This window comes from Wyeomyia smithii, chromosome 2 (genome assembly GCF_029784165.1).
Source record: "Wyeomyia smithii strain HCP4-BCI-WySm-NY-G18 chromosome 2, ASM2978416v1, whole genome shotgun sequence".
Lineage (NCBI taxonomy): Eukaryota > Metazoa > Arthropoda > Insecta > Diptera > Culicidae > Wyeomyia > Wyeomyia smithii.
Genome location: NC_073695.1, coordinates 270,743,624 through 270,764,068, shown reverse-complemented (window position 1 = coordinate 270,764,068; position 20,445 = coordinate 270,743,624). Strand labels below are relative to the sequence as shown.

Sequence of the window (20,445 nt, the reverse complement as noted above, 5' to 3'; positions counted from 1 at the left end):
TTGAATCGGAACGGGACAGCGAAGAAAAGAAATCCATCAATCGCGATCTGAAAATGGTAAGTGGCTTCGTCGTTAAGCCAACGGTGGTGAGTTTTGTGAAAAATTTAGGACTAAATCCGGCGTTAAAGTGAAATCTGGATCCGGAAAGTGTGGTGCAAGGTGAGACACAATCGATTTCGATAGTTTTACACCCCGAAAAAGTGCGATTAGAGTGTCAAATGTGGTTTTCAAGTTGAGGTTTCTCTAGCTGGTGCGATGCAGCGAAATGCCAGCCAGCATGCTAAAATGGGGGGTTTCCAATGGTGCTCACTGTGAAGAAGTTCTTCGCTAGTGTTGAATTTTGAAAATCGAATCAGAAGAAATAATTTGGTATGAATAGATTGTTTTGCGTGAAAACGAATGTTTCAGCAAAATTGAAATCGGATCATTTTGCGAGGTGCCTGTATTGTGAATGAAAACTGGCTTGAATGGAAATTTTTGCAAGGCGTCACCATTTTCATGCGTAATTGGGGCATGACAAGAGCAAAAAAGCATACCTTCTAAAGATCAAGATACCTACAGTTGAACCTGTGTAATCCGATCGACCAGGGTCGAATAGTTTAAATGTTTTCTGATTCGTTAATGTTGTGAAACTATTTGATCGTACCACTGTTTTTGCTTCGAGTAAATTTTCAGCGTAATTTCTTGTGTCGTGGTAGCTCTTAGACTTATTAATGGCATTAGCGGACATACTGTTGATATGCACTGTACCTACCTGTCGTGTTTTTGTTTTGACATAAGGTAACTTAAGGGTGTGTAAGGGTTCGAGATAACTGTATTAAAATTAATTGTGCTTTTAAGGAAAACATGTAAATTTGTATATTGACACTTTTTGTGAAAATCATTTGATTTTATTCGCATTTCTGTTTGCGAAAAGAATTCAACTGAGAGTTTCTTTCACTAAAATGTAGTAAATATTAAAATAGCTATAAATTTTTAATTGTTACCAAAACTTTCCTGGTGATATATTTTTGAGATCGTATGAATTTAGCTTAGATATTTGACCGCGAACATTTGCTATAAAAAATAATATCTAACGAACTTGATATGGTTTATGATTGTAAAGCATCTACTTAAATTTTGTTTATATAGACAATTTCAAAAATCTTATCAATCTTAAAGCAAATGTATTATTTTCACCAGCCACAGTCTTTCAAGTATGCGGTTTTTCTCATCACCTTGTGAAAACAAAAAAAAAAGATAATATACGGAATAAAGTACTAATCTTTGTTTATCTGCTTTTTTACAGTTCAATGCACTAATTCATCGCCACCAGGAAAGAAAGCAATTGGAAAAGTGTTGTGCTTTTGTCGTCGTAGAAGATTCCAGTGATTGTTTGAGTAGTGCGTGTGGAATTGTTTAGAAAAAAGGAAACAATTCTGGGACACTAGCGGGAGTATTTCCGAAAAAAAAAACAGAAGGAAAGTTTACCGCAGGCAATGCAGAGTGCTGAAGACACTACAAATCTTATGGACACCGAACACAATAATGCGTCGTTGTCCGCGTCGTCGCCACCTTTGAGTAACGCCGCCGTTGCTGCATCCCCTGTTACTGGATCTGGTACTGTCGGTTCCGGCTCCGGTACCGCAACCGGATCCGGTTCGGCGCCGACCGGCCGTACCGGCGAATCGCTGGAATATCACTGCCGTATGCTGGAAGGTACCCACCGTCGAGCCTTCTAACAGAGACTCGCACAATTCTCTATCTTTCTCATAAGTCTTGACTAAAACAACAAAGCAAAAACCACTCGTCTCACGACCGACTTTTTAACAGCAGGAAGAAAACGATTCTTAGTTACATTGTTGATTCTGTATTGATTAAGTTCAGAGCTTTAACTTTATCCGAATTTCACTTTTATTCTGTAGACATACTGAAAATAGTTTCTGTGGTTTCGTTTTGTATCTATCCTTGAGATTAGTTTCTACGAACAGTGTTCGATATTGTTTTTGAATGCAGGCAACCTTCCCAACCAGAGTGTGAATCGAGTGACGGTCGCATATGCTAATGAAATTTTATTACCCAACAGCAGCGTACAACGAGCGATGTGAGTGTAGATATTGCTAAGCGGTAGTACATGCGTGGACACAGTTTGAACTCTAGTTTGCAGCTGGCGGTACTTTGGACTGTATAGATATTTATTATGTAATTATGCCGGTCATATCATGAATATAACGTGCATTTCTTATTTGCAATATTATTCAATACTCGCGTGAGAGGTAGTCTACCAAATTGAGAAACAAAACTTGTATTTAACCTTAGCCCGGAATGCACATTAAAGAGAAATGTCACGTGAGAAAAAGACATAATTGAAAAGGTGTCATGATATATTGCAACCTGTGTTAAATTTAAAAGATAATTTTTGATATTGATCTGGTTCAAAGCTCGTGTTATAGATTTCAGTTGGCATCGCATCACTAGGATCGATAGTTTTCGTTGTCTGGTTCGCCATTCGACATCATCATCTGCATCCTGCCTGTAAGGAAACTACATCCTGGTCACTTTGGCTTCAATTCGATTTCCGTTGCAGCGACAGTGTTGAGAAGACGAACTTTGTCATCTGCTAGTGTTTATCTCATCTACAACAAAATGTGAATCGATCGAATGTAGTTCCGGTTCGTCCTTCTGCTTTTAAATTATTAATGCAAACAGTGCCGTGTGTTCGTATGCCAGCCGATCGAGTCAATTTGAGCTGGTTTACCAAGTATAGTGATAACTGGACGTGTTGAAAAGCAATCGTTTGTAGCATGAGATATATCAGAAGAAAAAATAGGTATTTATTAATCCAGCTAACATCGCTGCAATCGTCTTCGACAACAAAAAGAAAAAAAGATAAATAAATGGTGAAGCAAGAACTGTGTTTGAGGGAGGAAAAAATATGGCCAAAAAAATCATTAAAGTATAGTGAAATCGAAAAGCCAATGAACTGTGAAATTGTTACACCAAAAAAAAAATGGGTTATATCGGGTGATTCACAACAAGCAGTCGTGTGGTGATGATGCCCAACCACCCTCAATTTGAAAATATGAGCAAGTGAATGTGCATAAAAAAGATGCAAAAAAGCAATTAGCATCGGCATCTATTGCAATTATTTCCAAGTGTTGAGTGTCTCTTGATTTCAGCATTACCGCGGTATTTGTATGCCAAAAAAGCATCCGATGTTTGTAGATTGCAAAAAATAATGAAAAAAAAAATCAGTGCACCGTTCATGCGCGAATCAGAGTTTCAAACAGTGTCTACAGTGTATAACCGGGAATGACTGGGAATGCTATAGTGCTCTAGATCAGTGGAAGCCGCAGAAAACCTCACCAGCCAAAAGGGCTGGCAAAAGGATTCCCTGATCTCGTCTATGCTGTCTCAGATCTTCGGAAAGCAGAAAGTGGCTTACATGCTTTGTGCGTTGGTTCGGTTGAAAGTTTTGTGCATACACCAAAAAATTGTTCCAAATCTGGCGTCACTCGTCGTCGTTGACAAACGTGTGAGCTCCACGTGTGTGGGTGGTTTTATTTGGTATGATTTATAACAATTATTTGATATAATGAAAAAAGGACAAAACCACTTAAAAGCAGCTAGCTGCTGTGCCAATAGACGTTACATTTTAGCATTCGATTTCAGATCCCCAAACCCTCTCAGAATAGTTGTTATATGTACTATGTCCCCATAGTTATACCGAAACATACAGGCTTTCCTTCATAAACCAGCTTCTCTATCGTATCGAATACTTTTTGTTAATTCATCAACGCTTAAGGTCCACTACACAACATTGGTAAAAAAAATGAAAATATAAAAATGTGCTCATACCACAACTCAACGACAACATAATGCGCAACTATTATTTACATTTTAAACACGAGAAATATGATGCAAGGTTTGAAAAAAATGTGAAATTATTTTGTTCCTCATTCAAACGTTACTTGAATATCGGTGCCAAAATATTATTCAAAATCTGTTTGATCGGGTGCGTGATAGTTTTAAGCCTCATTTTAGACCTAGAGATATTCCTTGCGGAACTTTGGGAAACTCTCTTCGATTTATAACGAAGTTTTTTTTACATTTTTCATGATATTCTTTGATTGTGAGCTAGACAATTTTTTGAGCTCTCGATTTGTACCAAACTATAAAAACTTTTATAGGCCCCTGTTACTGAAGACGAGGCGAGCGGCGAGTAACTCATCTGACTAAATTTGGTATTGCAGATGGCGTGTCGGCTCTTTTTTTTAATATTTCCCGCGCAAGAAAAAAATGGTAATAGTAATTATCATGTCATAAAATTTGTATACATTATCTTAGTATTTACAATTCACATCCAAGAATCAGGGTGGTCAGCGAACCTGGAAAAACCCCTAATACGTAACGCTAAACAACTTGACCCCCTTCAAATTTGCAATTTCGAGCTAACATCGCAGTTACGTAACTGTCTCTGCTACCCTCCTCCCCTTATGTAACAAACAATAAGTAAGGCCTCTACCAGGCTGAACGCCAACGCGAGTGATCGAGCGAGATTTTTGCCGTAGGTTAATGAACAGCTCTACTTACGGCTGTTTATTTACCTACGGCAAGACTCTCGCCCGATCGCTCGCGTTGGCATTCAGCATGCATGTGTACGACAGCCATTTAGCCGAACTTTCTGAGAGACGTAGTTCTACGCCAAAATAATTTAATTATAAATGTAATAAATTCTTACTATTGCAGATAAAATTACGTTAGAAAACCACGAAACAAGTTTCTTATTGAAACTACGACATTTTCTGCAGGTTACATGGAACCAGAGGTGACTCGTGGCTCTTGAACCTACCTTTTCAACTACAGATTCAGAAAACCACAGTTAGGAGAAGTAATCAAAACCATATCGCGAAAAAACGCAATTCATTGTCTTCGGTACTAGTGAAAATAAAATTGAAAATTATTAAATTATAAATATGAATTTGGGTTTGAAACTTATTTTTCGCCTGACGTCCCCGTGTACAATGCACAGGTTGCACCTATGGACTAGTCGCTCCTATATGGAGCCCTGTGCCCTTTGTGTCTGGGGTCGAGCTACATTCCGCAGCCATACTAATACTAATTTGTTCCTTTCCAGTTTAAAAATAACTAAATCTAAAATCTTATACAAGTGTTTATTATTATTAATTTTTTGCGTTTCAAATCCGTGAAAAACATTTACTATCAACCGGGGATTTAAATTGAAAATCCACTGGCCACCCTGAAGAATCCTCAATTCCATAATCTCTGGTCAAGCTGTGTTTTTTAATACACCAGTAGACGCGATTCCAAGCATATTTCTTCCATGTTCTACGCAAGCCTTATGGATGCTAACCACTCCTTAGGGTTGCCACTTCGCCGAGCAAACGCGTAGTTTCCAGACTAGCAGAATTATTTTCTACTCACTCTTGAAACGGAATAAGCTCAAAACATGAACGAAAACCTGCAATCAACTTAGATGGACAAAGTGTTTTTAAACCCTACGCACCCCCTGCAATTTAGCGAAGTATTTCTGCTTAGCAGATTCGTATCCGAAGGGTTACAGAGTCCGCTTTGGCAAGCAGGTGGTCATGTGGTCGAGTTTTAGTAGAATCAAACCATTCAATGTCAAAGGACTTTAATGAAGGGATTTTTTCTCAGCTCCTCCACACAATATCATAGCTTCACGTCAGACTAAAAAACTCTGATCTGAAGCTTCGGAAGTTTCATTGATTAATAGCATGCTTATACGCTGCAGTCGCTTACTTGAGGCGATGACAATATCGATAGAAATGATAAGAGATAACAAATTCGAAGGGAAAACAAGCACCATAACTCGAAGCAGCTTACTTCTCAATAAATGACACTGCATGAAGAGAAGCAAAAAAAATGCGAACAATGAAAACGTTCGGACATACCACAAAAGATCAAAAAGTACTAATCGCGTGGGATCCATACAAAAAATCGTTCTCGGCTGTAGTTTTGAGAATTTCGCCAAAGGTGATTTTAAGGCTTTCGGATACCCAGCAAATCTGTACAATCTACTGGATTTCATTGAAATATTCAACTGGCATTATCACAAAAATCGCCGAACTCGATCAATTTTGTGGAACAATTTTGCGCAAATATATTTTTCCTCCTGCAGGGCAAAGGACTGCTCTGTTACTCGGATAGTTGCTACAAGAATTGTTCGCTACCTGAACACGCTTTAGTTGAGCTTCCTTTAAACTGGGCGCACGCTAACTGAGACGATTCCCAGTTAAAAAGACAACAAACGTCTACACACTCAAATGGTATAACCTGGAGGGACGTTAATACTTCTAAAACAAATAGAGCGGCCAGTAAACCAGTATAGCCGAATAAAGCAATTATTCTCTATAAAACTTCAATGTTTGAAATAAAAATGTTTAAAAACATATTTTCTGTTTTTTTATTGCAGAGTATTGCTTACTTTTTTGCATAAAATCTCAGGTGTTTTCTTGATTTACCATACTAAAAATAATGTGAATCAACAATCAAAAATTATAAAGGGTACAGTTGATTCAGAAAATATAGCCAAGGGGTACGCGGACGAAAATAGGTCGAGAACCGCTGAATTAGAGTATCCTTTCGGGACATCCTAAAATGGAATTTCCCGGGAAATATCAAATTGCCGAGATTCCTGATTCCCGGAAGGTATTTTCTGTAATAAGAATCTAATAACATAACTCTAAGTGTTAATAGAGTGTATTGAAAAATTTTGACTTTTGCCTCTATCGGATTTCGGAAAGTGGAGCCTTAAAGTAAGGGGTTTCAGCTTTTAACCGATAAAAAATGCAAAGGAATTAGTTAATGAAAATGTCGAAATCGAAACCCTGTTTTTTGGTGCCAATTGTTTCAGAAATGAAACGTCGAGATCTGGTATTCTCGAAAAAATTTTAAATCGACTTTCCAAGACCAAATAAAAATTCGAACTGGAAGAGTCCTCCAGTCATAAACCCAAGGTATTGATTCAAACAAGTTCTTTTTTGAGTTAAAACGTCGTTTCATGCATTCCTGAGACATTTTGCACAAAAAAATCAATTTCAAAAATATCATGAACTTTTTTTTCAATTTTGCATGAAACTTTTCCCGAGAAGACGAATTATTTGAAACCTACCCCTGAACGAAATTCGAATAAAAGATAAAGAATAGACCTAAATGCTTCTATTCGTAAATGACTATCCATTATCGCTCGCTCTTTTTGACATTGAAAATAATTATCAGTTGTTTTCAAAAATTGATCGATTTTTTTTTTGTAAAAATGTTTTTTTTATGAATCCGAATCATGTTTTTATTCTCTACTCCCATATGATAAAAAATCCAAGTTAACCCGAATCAACCGAATCATGCCCTATAGCATCATTTAACACATTGAACATTTCTCGACCAAAAAAGAAATTCAACGATATTTCCATCTTTCGGCGATACTTTATTAAATTCCAAATGATGCCGATCGACAGAAAAAATCACATCAAATTAGATTGGTCTTGTACGTAAACACAGTAGCTAAAGCAAAGCAAAGCCTTGGTGCTACATTCCGTATCGGAACTCGACCTTCTGTTTATTATATACACAGACTTTGCAGCCAACTGTGAAGTGTACAGGACAATTGCGGGTCTAGCGCTACGATCCTACTGACACTAGCAGTCTCTCCGGAGCCGAGACTCGAACCTACGACGACTGGTTCGTTAGGCCAGCATCGTACCTCAAGACCAGCTGGAAGAGAAACTCTGTAGCTATCCAAAGTTAAAAAAAAAAAAAAAATATTCACGGGGAATTGTGGGCTGATTCGAGTTGAACAAATCGTTACTTTTCTACTTTTCTTCGCAATTTTTCTTTTTTTTTTCGGAATCCCGGGATTTCCCGGAAATTGAATTTTTGTTTCCTTGGATCCCGGGAAACTGGAAACTGTCGGGAAATGGATGCTCTTGTCTTAATCCCATTTACAGAAAAAGAAAGAATAATTTGGCAACTTTCAAGTTGGGAGAAGCACAGATGAAGCTGTCCGAGCGAACTAAGTACCTAGGTGTTATGCTTGTCCTTAAGCTCAATTTTTTTTTCCTTGTAGAAGAAGAACGCAGTGCAGTGACCATTGTTTGATCTATTGTGGTATGCTTCACCTTACTCTAAGTGCTTACGAGCAGGTACATCACTATTTGGCGAGTTGATGTCCTTGCTACATTGCACATTTATCCCAGTTGAGTAACGCACTTCGTATGAAGTTTATTACCTCACCAGGACTTTCCCTCCAAATTTCGGTAGGTTCTATGTGTCCCTTACCAAAGATACGCAATCTGCGTTGTATTGATACTCGGCATTCGCAGAGTATATGTTCTGAAGTTTCGCTTTCGATGCCACACAGGCGACATTTATCATCATCAAGTTTGCCTATCTTTTTGAGATCTGTGAATGTTCTCAAGTCTTTCTTATTTAGCCTAAGCAGCACGAGGCTCTTCTCGCGATTTGGCTCTATGAATCTTTTCGATTGTCGTAATCCGCTTATGACATCCCAGTTTGCTTTCATGGTCGCTTTCTCCCATTCACCGAGTTCAGATTTTAGAGCGCTCGGGGAGACTCCACAGAAAGGTTCTGGGACGACAAAGTTAGTAGATGACCCTTGCCTGGCTAGTAAGTCGGCCTTCTCGTTTCCTTCGATTCCACAATGACCAGGAACCCAGTATAAGTTAACCTGGTTTTTCATAGCTAACTTTCGGAGCGACAGGATGCATTCCCACACTAGTTTAGAGTGGCAGAAAGGAGAATTCAGGGCTTTAAGTGCTGCCTGATTATCACAGAAAATGCAAATATTTGCGTGTCGATAATTTCTTTTCAGACACGTATTCGTGCATTCCATTATCGCGTATATTTCCGCCTGGAATACTGTTGGCCAGTGTCCCATGGGAAAAAATTTTTTAATTGCTGGTCCTGTGAATCCCGCACCCGCGGAACCATTCATTTTAGAAAAATTTGGGTTTGCAGCAATACATTTGGCAAAAATGGGGATTCTAACCGAGGATGATTTTCTAATCAAGGATGATACTCGGCAATGGTGAGACTTAGGCCGTTTACATACTGGCGTGTTCTGCGTTGCGGAGACGATTCGCCTTGCCGTGGGTTAATGTATAACGCTAAGTAGAGCTGTACATTAACCCACGGCAAGGCGAACCGTCTCCGCAACGCAGAAAGCGCCAGTATGTAAGCGGCCTTAAAGTAACATATGCTTCGTTAATGTGGTAGCCTATAACTTCACAATTATCAGCTCAAAAAAAACCTAGATAAGCTATAATGTGTGACATGCCTATCTACAACTGGAGCAATGACCAGTGCACCATCTAAAGCCTTAGAAGCTATTTTATTCTACCTTTGCATCAAAATGCAAAACTTGAAGCGGTAAAAGGTGCTCTCAGGCTCAAACGTGTTAAACTTCTTAGAAAGGGGTGAAACGCTATTGAAGCCACAAATGGCCGACTTCGAGTCGAATTTTCAGAAGCACAAGACTTGGTAACATTTAATGCGTCACTTGTAAAAACGCTATTTTATGTTCGCTTCACTGCAGCAAACATAAAATAGCGTCTTTACAAGTGACGCATTAAATGTTACCGAGTCTTGTGCTTTTGAAAATTCGTAGCGGTAGCTCCAAATAGGCAATTTGTGGATTCAATACCGTTTGCCCTTATAGTTTTCCAACTAAACAACTTAGTAAACATGAATAGAAACTGGATGAAGTCTAAGACTAATTCAATGTTCCCTTCAAAGTGATTGAATATAATCGCAGCGTATGGGACGAAGGAGGTCCTAAAACTCGTCCAGAATCCCTCTTTTTATATACAGATGGCTCTAAAATTGGTGGATCCAGAAATCCACGTATAAAAGAACTGCGTTAATTCAAAAATTTACGTAATGTAACCACCTAGAAAGGTTTAGGAAAAAAAAAACGAGACGCTCTACGACCAGTATTCAAAATTGTCCTTTTTGACGGTCATTTCGGATCTTTCGAAGGGCGGAGGGTTTTTTTTTACTAAATCTTTCACTCAATAAACACTAAGATGTTGTCGGTTCCCAACCCGCGTTAACTCGAGAATCCGCCTTTTTTGAATGCGGTATCGCGTGAAAAAATCGCGTTAATTAAAAAATCCGCAATTTAAACAATCTTGTAAAAAAACCTGACTACATGTCAGTCGAAGTTAGTATTCGGCCATTTGGGTTTGTTTTCAGAAACCGGAAGTCGCCATTTTTGGACATCTTGGGTGGTTCTCCGGTCTCTAGATATCATTCGAATTCTTAAAATACCGTTATTGGATGGTTTTCGACCTTGTAATATTTAATTTTTGCTATGGCCACTGAAGTCTGTTCCAGAGGGACCCTTTTGATAGCATATGACCATTACATACAAAACCATGAAAATGGCATGTAGGAAGCATTAGATGAACCAATAATTGTAAAATTTTGTTCAAATATTCATTAAATTGCTCAATTTCGGAACATATCCCCGGAAAACCGGACTTCCAGCAATAAGAAAATTCTGATACTGATTTCAAAGTAGAAAATTCACTGAATCCTTTGGTGCTAAAACTATCGAAATGTAAGGAAAATTGCAAAAGTTACAAGAATTTCAATCGTCGGGCATGTTAGGTAGTTTGTTTTGTGGAGTTTTTTTTTAAGTAAGAGCTTTAGTTTTCTGATTGACGAAATCGTCATCTAGTGACACGTCTGTTTGTCTGTGCTCTTACAATTGCTCACACAGTCAGATTTTGTTAGGCGAGTTGCTTTCTTCAATAACTCAAAAACGGTACAAGATATCGACCTCATTCCAATCACGTTTTCCGCTTTAGGACTGAAGTAATATATCAGTTTTAAAAAAACATTTTCGGTATAAATACATACTAAAAATGTACAATACAGGTCGGACTCGATTATCTGGGATTCGATTATCCGGAATTCCGTCCATATGAACAGATTCTTAGAAAAGAGCGAAAGAACAAACGGCTCACAAAAAACAACCACGGTTCTTTGAGCACACCAGAGCTGTTTGGTTCGCGCGAACCCGAAGTTTACCGAGACAACACGAACTGTCAACGCTCGGGAATCATTGTGAACCATGAGCCGTTAATATGAGTCGGTTAGGAACAGTGAGTGAGCGGTTCAGAGCCGCTCGCTCTAATAAAAGAGCCTTTTCGCCACCCCTAGAATAAAGTGAAGTCAATCAATGTTTGATTTTTGACGTTGACTAACGTCTATATCAAAGTTAAGCCCCTGAATTTGAAAATCTAGTAATTCAACCAGGGAAAACCAGAGAAAAGTGGTCAGGTTTTGAGCGCTTATTTTGCAGTCATCTATAATCAGGTTTTCGAGGTTTTGGCATCAATCGATCAGAAATTGTTTTACGGTTAAATTTATGTAACAAAAACAAACCATTGTTTGAGATACACTATTGAAAAATTGGTAATTAATATCGATTGTCTCAATCATACCGCGCAGTCAATCACTACCTCTCTTCCCAAGCACAGTCGACACTAACGGATACAATCGATCTGACTTTGTTGTTATTGTTGTTGTCACTTTCTGTTTCCGATGTTTATGCTGCTGCTAGCGGAAAAAACCTTGCAAATATGCATCTTTTTGTTGATGTTAATTTTACGACAGCGGCCGGCGGCCCATCATTTTAATTCCAAAACCGCACCAGTGACATGCGGACGCTAGGTGATAGCAGCTGAAAGGAAGAAAGACAAAAGAGTACCGGTCATCTCGTGCCGGTTTCACCCGTAATGCTGGTGGCTTTTAGTAGTAAATGGCTACTGCAAAACACCTAAATGGCCGGAATTCTGGACGGACTAACCAAAAAACAACAATATAATCGGCAACTGGCACCTTTTGGTGCCTCAAAATTGTAGTACAGAAGCGGCTAATTGAATTTTCTGTTTTACCAAATGCTGCTGCTAGCGGAAAAAACCTTGCAAAAATGCATGTTTGTGTTGGTGTTAATATTACCACAGCGGCCGGCGCAGCTTTCAAGAAACATTTGTCTCTACCATTCCATCATCTATGTAGCCCCTCCTTCTTTCTAATTATCTGACGAAGCCTTGGTATAAAACGTATCGTTCGAACATTTCACCCCATCAGTTTCATTATTAAACCGTACCGGATACATACGGACGCTCGGTGTTAGCAGCTAAAAGGAGGAAAAACAAAATAGTACCGGTCATCTCGTGCCGGTTTCACCTGTTATGTATGCTGGTGGCTGTTAGTAATAAATGGCTACTGCAAAATACTAAAATGGCTGGAATTCTGGACGGACTAACCAGTAAACGAGAATAATCGGCAACTGGTACCTTTTGGTGCCTCGAAATTTTATTACAGAAGTTTTGTAAAAGAAGCGTTGCAATTCCCTCTACTATTTGCTTCAATGGAATATATATTTTTTTTTTATAAGAATACGGTAGTCAACGTCATGCGGTCGTGTCTTGAACACCACCCTCCTACTTTATTTTTCTTCTCGAGACATCATTATTTTCCATATTGCAATAATTTCTGGCTACGCCACTGCATCATACAAGTAAAATAAAAAGAGAACAATTGTTTTAGGTTCGTTGATTACAATTTTTTTGTGATTCGATTATCCGGAGAGAACATTCACTCCTTATAATTGGCAATGTTAGGTAAGAGGAACGAGGCTCGGTATAGTAGAGCAGTAATCGTGTAAAGGGGGAGGGATAAAATCAAATTACTCACAAGCACGAATAAATAATAAGCATGCCACTTCTTAATAGCGGTATTTGCTAATAATAGAAGTGCGAGATAAAGCACCCGGGCATATCTCACAATAGATGGAATGTCAGGGAATTCAATTTTCGACCAGGGAAATCAGGGGATATCAAGGAAAAACTTTTTACCGAAACGCGATTTTTTTCAAACGACCTCTGCACTAAAACGGATTTTTTTTTCAGGATAAAAGTGCAATACGGAACCTCTACTGTATGATTTCGTATCCGATCGAATACTTTTTTCCACAGTTGCATTTTTTTGTTTTGAATTCTAAAAAATATCAGGGAAATTAGAATATAGTTCAGGGAATTTAATCAGAGCTGTCATTTTTACTATCAGCAACAAAATATCAGTTGAAATTGAAGGCTGTGAATATCGATTTCAGCACGAATGAGCTGGAAATGAAATTACTTTCAGGTTCAATCGGTTGACAGTGGTAATACTGACTACTGCGATTTCGCGCGCGTTGTGTGGTTTTAGCAATGCTTATGTGTTTGAGAATGTAGATGCTGATTTACTTCATCGGCTTTATGCATTGGATTGGCTCAGATCAAATATATTTAACATGTATCCTATAGAAACATATCATATTTTTCACTGATATGATTTTCCCTCCCAGCTGGTCTGGAAGTACGATGAAGGCCTAATAAGCCAGTCGTCGTAGGTTCGAGTCTCGGCTCGGGAGAGCCTGTTAGTGTCAATAGGATCGTAGCGCTAGCCCCGCAATTGTCCTGTACATTTTACAGTTGGCTGCGAAGTCTGTGTATAATAAAACAAAAAGACGAGTTCCGAATTAGAATTTAGCACACCAAGATTTTATGATTTTAAATGAGAATTGACACGGATGGCACTCAGTATCAGTCTAAATCTGAAAGAATGAAATTGCTGTTGTGTGATATTCATTTTAAAGTTTCTAAATTTCGCAGCTCTGAATTTGATTTTGAAAACTTTTTTCGCAACCCTGGTGGTCGCAGTGAGCAAGTCCATACAGAAAAAATCACCTATTTTTATAAAAGTGGGCTACTAAGCTTAAATATTAAGAACAAAATATAAATTTATTAATAATTTTGTGTGGTTAATCACAACTGGTAACTTCCCAACACTATTGGAAATGTGTGATAAAAATGATGAGGATTTATCATTCGTAGGGATTTTATGGAAAACACCTAATCTAACCTAATTGTTTTCTAATTGGCTATAAAGAGAGCTCATCGTAGCGATTGAGGATTGCAACGATTTTTGTCGAAAATTGGTAATTATTTTATTTTACATACCGTGGTAGCTTTTAATGTTTCAACAACAGTAAGCCTACGTAATTCCTGTGCTTCCATACTATTTATACCAAAGAGGGCGCATCAAAATCATTTTCAGAATTTTAATCTAAACCCTTTAGAGCGTTTGTTAAACAACGATTTGATCCGATCGGGACAGCATAAAGAATTGGTGGTCCAAAGATTTCTTCGTAAATCAAAAGTTTATTCTTTAAACAAAGTTTAAAATTTTTGTTAATAAGAGGATATAGCATTTTATATTTCTAATGCACTTTGCCTGTTTGCTTTCGATTTTTTATCGTAAGTAGTCCAAAAACCTTGCCATACCAACTCAAAACAACCCCAGTCAACTTGATAACGTGATTATTGCATGGCTTGAGAGTTCTAGGTTTATGAGGAAAAATGATCAATTGAATTTTATAAGCATTGGGAGAAATTTTCCGCTTTTGCAAGTAGAAAAAGACAATATGTGAGCTTTTATGCAATCGACTACATACCTATATTCTACTACATATATTCGAAGACTTTTGCCTTTTATGGAAATGCTTGTGCCATCACAGAACAATGACTTTGTGCATCCGGAATATAAATCAGTAATATCTGGAGATCCCAAAACTGAACAATAAGACAGGAAATTTATCGAATTTCGAATGTTGGTCAGACTTGGATCAATTAAGCATTATTTTGAAATTTTGATTATGAAGCAGCTTTAGTAGAAAAATAATATAGTCTAGATATACGAAGCTGTAAAATCAAGAAAAGTCAGGGAATTTAGTTTTCGATCAGGGGAAAACATATTTAAAAATTTTTCACTGGGATTTCAGATCTAGATCACTCATCTACGTTGCGCTTTTTTGTGCTGTATGTCGAAAAATATCAGGAAAATTATTATATATATCAGGGAAAATCAGGGACTTTGAATTTAAAAACCTTTTCGCCAGTCTGCAGTCGTCATAAGATCAAATCCCGGCTTAGGAAGGATTATTAGCATCAGTAGAATCGCAGCGCAAGCCTCGCAATTATCTTGTCGACGTCCAATAGAAAGGCAAACAATCATACATTGGCCTTTACAACAAACATCACTTAACTTTCACCGTAAAGTTCAAGTTGATCTGCACATGTGTCCGATTTTGTCTTCAGAAAGTAGAAGACAGGTACACAAATCTTGCATCATGTTCCTCTACATTCTTTTCCATAATCATTACCGCTCTCCACAGTTTGTTATCTTCGTCTGGTTGTTAACATAATTTTGCAGAAAACAACAACAACTAATCATCTCTTTTCTTTGTGTGTTTCAAAATTCACAGAAGAGCTTCAAACGATAAAGGATTCGGAAGCAAAACTTAAGCAACAGTATGCCGAATCTCAGCGCCGCGAACGTATTCTGGCACGGCGACTTGCCGTCAAGGAGCAGGAAATGCAAGATTTTGCCGTAAGTGTTCTCGACTTTCATCTAGTACCAACCGAATGGTTTCTAAACAAAACAATTCTTTTAAATCCACAGAGTCAGATTGCCGAGCTCAAAACCGCCCAAGCACCGGGCCAAGCTGCCCTCCGGTCTGCCCTGCTCGATCCTGCCGTTAACATACTCTTTCAAAAGCTCAAAAACGAACTTCAGCAGACAAAGGCAAAACTGGAGGAGACACAAAATGAACTGTCCGCGTGGAAGTTCACACCCGATTCCAATACAGGAAAACGGTTGATGGCCAAGTGTCGCCTGCTGTACCAAGAGAATGAAGAGCTGGGCAAGATGACATCCAACGGACGGTTGGCCAAGCTGGAGCACGAACTGGGCCTGCAGAAAAAATACAACGAGGAAGTTAAGAAATCCCAACTGGGTAGGTTATCAGCTTTGAAAATGATTGATAGAAATTGCATTTAAATAATTTGAATTTTCTAAATTTCATTGCAGAATTGGATGATTTTCTGCAGGAAATGGATGAAGATGTCGAAGGTATGCAGAGTACGATTGTGTTCCTCCAGCAAGAGCTCAAGAACACTAAGGAGGAGAAAGAGGTTCTCGAAAAGGAAGTGCTCCAGTTGCGCTCGTACGTCAATGGCGGTGCGATCATCAGCGGCAGTGGTGGTGACGATTCCACTCCGATGGAAACGGATCCGGATCCGGCGTCCTCGCTGTATCTAGTGAACGGAAATAATAATGCAAAGTTGAAGCAAAGTTCAAGTGAGCAATCAGAATCGTTGTTGGTGTATCAAAATCGGACGCACTGTAGTGGCAATAGCAATTCGGGGTTACAGTTACAGAACGGTGGTGATGAGTTAGTTAATGAGCAAGATCAAACGAGCGGCGCCGGCGGTAACAATAACAGCAGACTTAGCGGTAATAGTAACTCTAGTACTGTTAGTAGCAATAAGAAAACAAACAACAGGACTGCTAAAACGGTTGGTGGTAAAAAGCGAAACTACAATGAAGATCAGGATGACGAGGGTGCAGCGGGTAGTGAAGATGAGGAGGATAGTGGTCACTACGAGGAGGGATCCAACAATGGTAAGATGTTGGCTCCTGACAGTGTCGAGCCCTCGCAGAATCACCAGCAGCCGCACGAGGAAGAACAGATCATTGCCAGTAGCAATAAGCGCATGACACGATCAGGTAAAGGTAAAGCTCCGCCCAAAACGACGGTGAGTGTGAAAAAGTTACGTCGGGCATCGGTACTTTCGGCAGAGCCGGCTGACGATGACGACACTGCCGAGGGGTTTGCGTCCAACGGGGCGAATTGAATTTCTTAACCACCATTTTTAACGATCCACCAGGCGCCACTGAGCGAGTGCGCGCATAACGACGAGAGACTTCCGTTCTTTCCGGGCAATGAAAATGGCATACTGTTGATTTTTTTAAAGCCGAAAGCACGCTGTCCCGCGATGAATCGAAAAACAGGATAGAATTAGGAGCTGGGATGAGAATCCTTCTAAAGTTATATGCGAACACTCAAACACAGATTGAAATTAGAGCTCTAAGATTACCTTATACAATAATAGTTATTGTACATTTGTGGATGCGATGCGGACAAGCAATCATATTGTGCCGCCCTACTGTCATCTTCGGTTAGTAAGTAAAGTAGAGAAAAAGAAACACGGAATCATAGAGAGAAGATAGTGACATAAAATACGTTTCGTACGACCATAAACACAGTGGAAGTTTTATTTTCGTTTCGTGAATGAACATTTCTAAACAGCTAAGAAAGTATAATTTAAACATACAATGGTAAACCGAGAAAAAAAAAACAAAACAAACTTAAAAAACAACATGTAATTTAAATTATTTCGAAAAGAATAGAGATAAATTATTCGTACAATCAGTGTTTTGTTGAAATAAGGGCTTTCTTCCGAAGAGAATAACTTTTTTATTACCGAACAAATCCTTATCTTTATTGGCAACAGAAATAAAAGCACGCCTAATCAACAACGGTATTCTCAATGATAAAGGCCCGTGCCAAGTTGCGAGCACACGCCAACCGCAGCAGCTTCACCAAATCGTCCGTGCAATTGTTCAGCAAATTTGAAGAAAACTTCGCGATCAATGCCTGTTGGTCGTTGCCCTCGTCGTCACCGTCTACGTGCATCTTTTTACTGTCCGTGGCCTTCAGCTGCTCCTTGCGTTTCTCGATCATCGGCACCAGGTCCCACTCCAGATGGTGCAGGATGGTATATGTTTCCTTGGTCGGAATGACGGGCTCCTTGAACTCCAGCAGCGGAATGGTGTCCGCTAGCAACGATGGCCAGAAACTAGAATGGAACGAGTATACGGATTAGGGTTGGATCATCGCATAAATAAATATTTTTCTATCTGGTGCTGTAGAGATTTTGTCGAAGTATATTAAAAATCGGTCAAAGGATCGCCAAATTTAAATTGAAACAATCGGGTTAAATACTTCTGCATATTGATTACAGGATGTAATGGCTTTGATCAATCAACAATTCAAAAAAAGATGATCTGAAATATTTCCCTATTTTTTTACGACGAAGAGAAATTTAAAAATACGTTGGGAAAATTATTCCCAGGATCATTTTGGTATTTGGTTTGACATTCAAAGGAACGAATAAAAAATTATAGTAAATTTTGACATGAAACTGTCACGAAAAAAAACCTTTTTAAAACCATTGCAATCACAAGAAAGTGGAGATCAGAATAATATACTGAAATAATACTCACTAGTTCGGTGTAATCTTCGAATCCAGCAGATTTATAAGCAGCTCAGCTGCCTGCGCGAAGGATCGCTCCCGATAAAACTGACGAAAGTCGTAATATTTTACCAGAAAAATCAACCGTGGCGAAACGAACATCTTCGCGCCAATGTTAGCGATAACATCCTCGCACATAATCTCTCCATGGTTACAGTAGTGTTCCAGAAATATATTAGCTACCGCCGTCACGTAAAAACTGTCCCTCGAACGAATCGCCCACTCCATAGCGTTACCGTACAACCGATTTGCCAGGTTTCTTTTGACAAGCACCTTGCAAATCTCACTCTCAACCGAGGTGAACCCGTACTTCTTCGCCGCACTGATCAGCTTCATTGCCTGTCGTTCGTTCTTAATTGGTATTCTGGCCAAAAGGGCTTCCCTAGCTCCCAGGCCTTCCGTGCTGGAAAATTCCAAATAATCAAGTCCCGCTTCCCACAGGAAAGCTTTCCGAGACATCAACAGGCAGCCAAAATCATACAGCAGCGATTCGCGGAATTTCTTCTCCGCATCCTGTTCGTCATTGCTACCGGTTGAAAGTGTCAGATGGCCACAGTGATACAGCAAATCCACCAAGTGTGTAACAAACCATTTGTTGTCACAGATGTTCTGAATATTATGCAGAACTTGGGGAAGATTATTCTCCATTACTGAGAGTATAATTTTGTCCAAATATTTATACGTCGGATTTGACCCTCCGGTACTGATCCACTGCGAAAGCCAACTATTCGCAAATGTTCCAAGTTCATAATACTTGCATGTTGATTCCGTATAAAACAGATATCCTGGAAAGAACTCATACCAGCAGGATGCATAGCGACACTGTTCTGTCCAAGTTTTACGATCGCCAATAACAAGCTAGAAATAATCAACGTAAATATTATTACAAATCTCCACCACTCAAACCTACCTTAATAATCTCCTCCAGCTCGGGTTCCGAGGCTAAGATACCGGCATCAATTTTCGACCGTGCATTCGCTGTCCAATACTGCCACTGAGATTTAAACTTCTGAACCGATAACCCTCCGTACACACTATAAACCGGCATCGTTTGCAAAATCTGTTCAGCCACCTCGAAACCTATACTCTCCGAGTTGGTGTGCAGCTTGAGCAGCGCTCTAGCCACATTCAACTGACCCTGAACGATCAAACCCTTAACCACCGGCCAGTAGTCATCGCTGGAATCAACTTCCCGTCCCTGCTGGAGCAGCTCGGTTGCTAACCGCTCCGCAGTGGGAAAATGAAAACGAACCCAGTCCAGCAGGTTAGCGACCACGGCATTAACCGAGCTTGCATCGATGATAAGGATCTCCACTAAATGCCAAATACATTCTACGGAGTAGAAAATAGTTACGTAGTTCTGGTACTGCTCGGGATCTCTAAGCTTAGTGGTGGTCAGTAAGTCCTGCAATTTCTCCAAGCAAGCTCGGATTGCGCTCCGGTAAGAACGCGATATCTTCAGATAGTCAATTGAAGCAGCAGGCGTGCTATTCTTCACAAGCTGCAAATTCAGGAATACGTTACTGCATTCCGAAACTAAACTGCGTAAGATAGGTTCATCCAGAATAAAATTCGACGTCAGATGGTGTACATTGACGGGTAACGTGTTCGCGGGACGCTTGTTGATGGATTGCAATAATTGATTGCTGTAGGCAGTAACCGAAATTTTGTCCTCTGTAATCCAAGCTGCCGTTAGTCCGTGTCGCGCCCCGAGATTGCAAGGAATGGTCTATTGACACGAAGCATCTTAGGAAAAATACTGAAATTTTCAAAAAAAATACTTACGAATGTGGAAAAAGGTTCTCTAGATGCCATTGTAGAAAGGTTCACGACGTGAAATTCGAGTAAGCAATCCGGAATGATATAGAAGCCGAGCGGTAGCGGATATTTTCTATTTGATATTTACGCTTGTGATTGTTAATTCACAACGTTCACAACGAGGTTATGTTTACATGGATCTGAAAGCTACGGGGAACTGACTGCCGGGAAAAAACACACAGCATACACGGAAAAATTTTGCCTACGAAATTTTCTACATAGATACGTGCATCTTCAGGCTAACCAATTGAACAGCGCATTATTTTACATATTTGTTTTTCTCCATGACTCGCTAGCCACTGTGCCTTTCGAAAGTGGCATGTATGTCATAATAGTTGTAATATTCATGAAAATTACAAAAGAAAAGGTGAGAAAA

General features: G+C 39.3%; 2 protein-coding genes across 2 annotated transcripts; one reads left to right on the top strand and one right to left on the bottom strand.

Annotated features, from left to right (window-relative positions):
- Positions 1-17,365, top strand: LOC129721247 (pre-mRNA-splicing regulator female-lethal(2)D). The gene is made up of 5 exons (XM_055673577.1): positions 1-159; positions 1,289-1,698; positions 15,359-15,483; positions 15,556-15,889; positions 15,964-17,365. The coding sequence occupies exons 2-5, from the start codon at positions 1,479-1,481 to the stop codon at positions 16,788-16,790; spliced, it is 1,506 nt and encodes a 501-aa protein (XP_055529552.1). The 5' UTR covers positions 1-159; positions 1,289-1,478; the 3' UTR covers positions 16,791-17,365.
- A 61-nt stretch (positions 17,366-17,426) lies between these two features.
- LOC129722207 (nuclear pore complex protein Nup75) lies at positions 17,427-20,215 on the bottom strand. Its single transcript, XM_055675494.1, has 4 exons — positions 20,037-20,215; positions 19,162-19,980; positions 18,223-19,109; positions 17,427-17,795 (listed from the first exon to the last, which is right to left on the bottom strand). The coding sequence occupies exons 1-4, from the start codon at positions 20,064-20,066 to the stop codon at positions 17,465-17,467; spliced, it is 2,067 nt and encodes a 688-aa protein (XP_055531469.1). The 5' UTR covers positions 20,067-20,215; the 3' UTR covers positions 17,427-17,464.
- Positions 20,216-20,445: the final 230 nt, after the last annotated feature.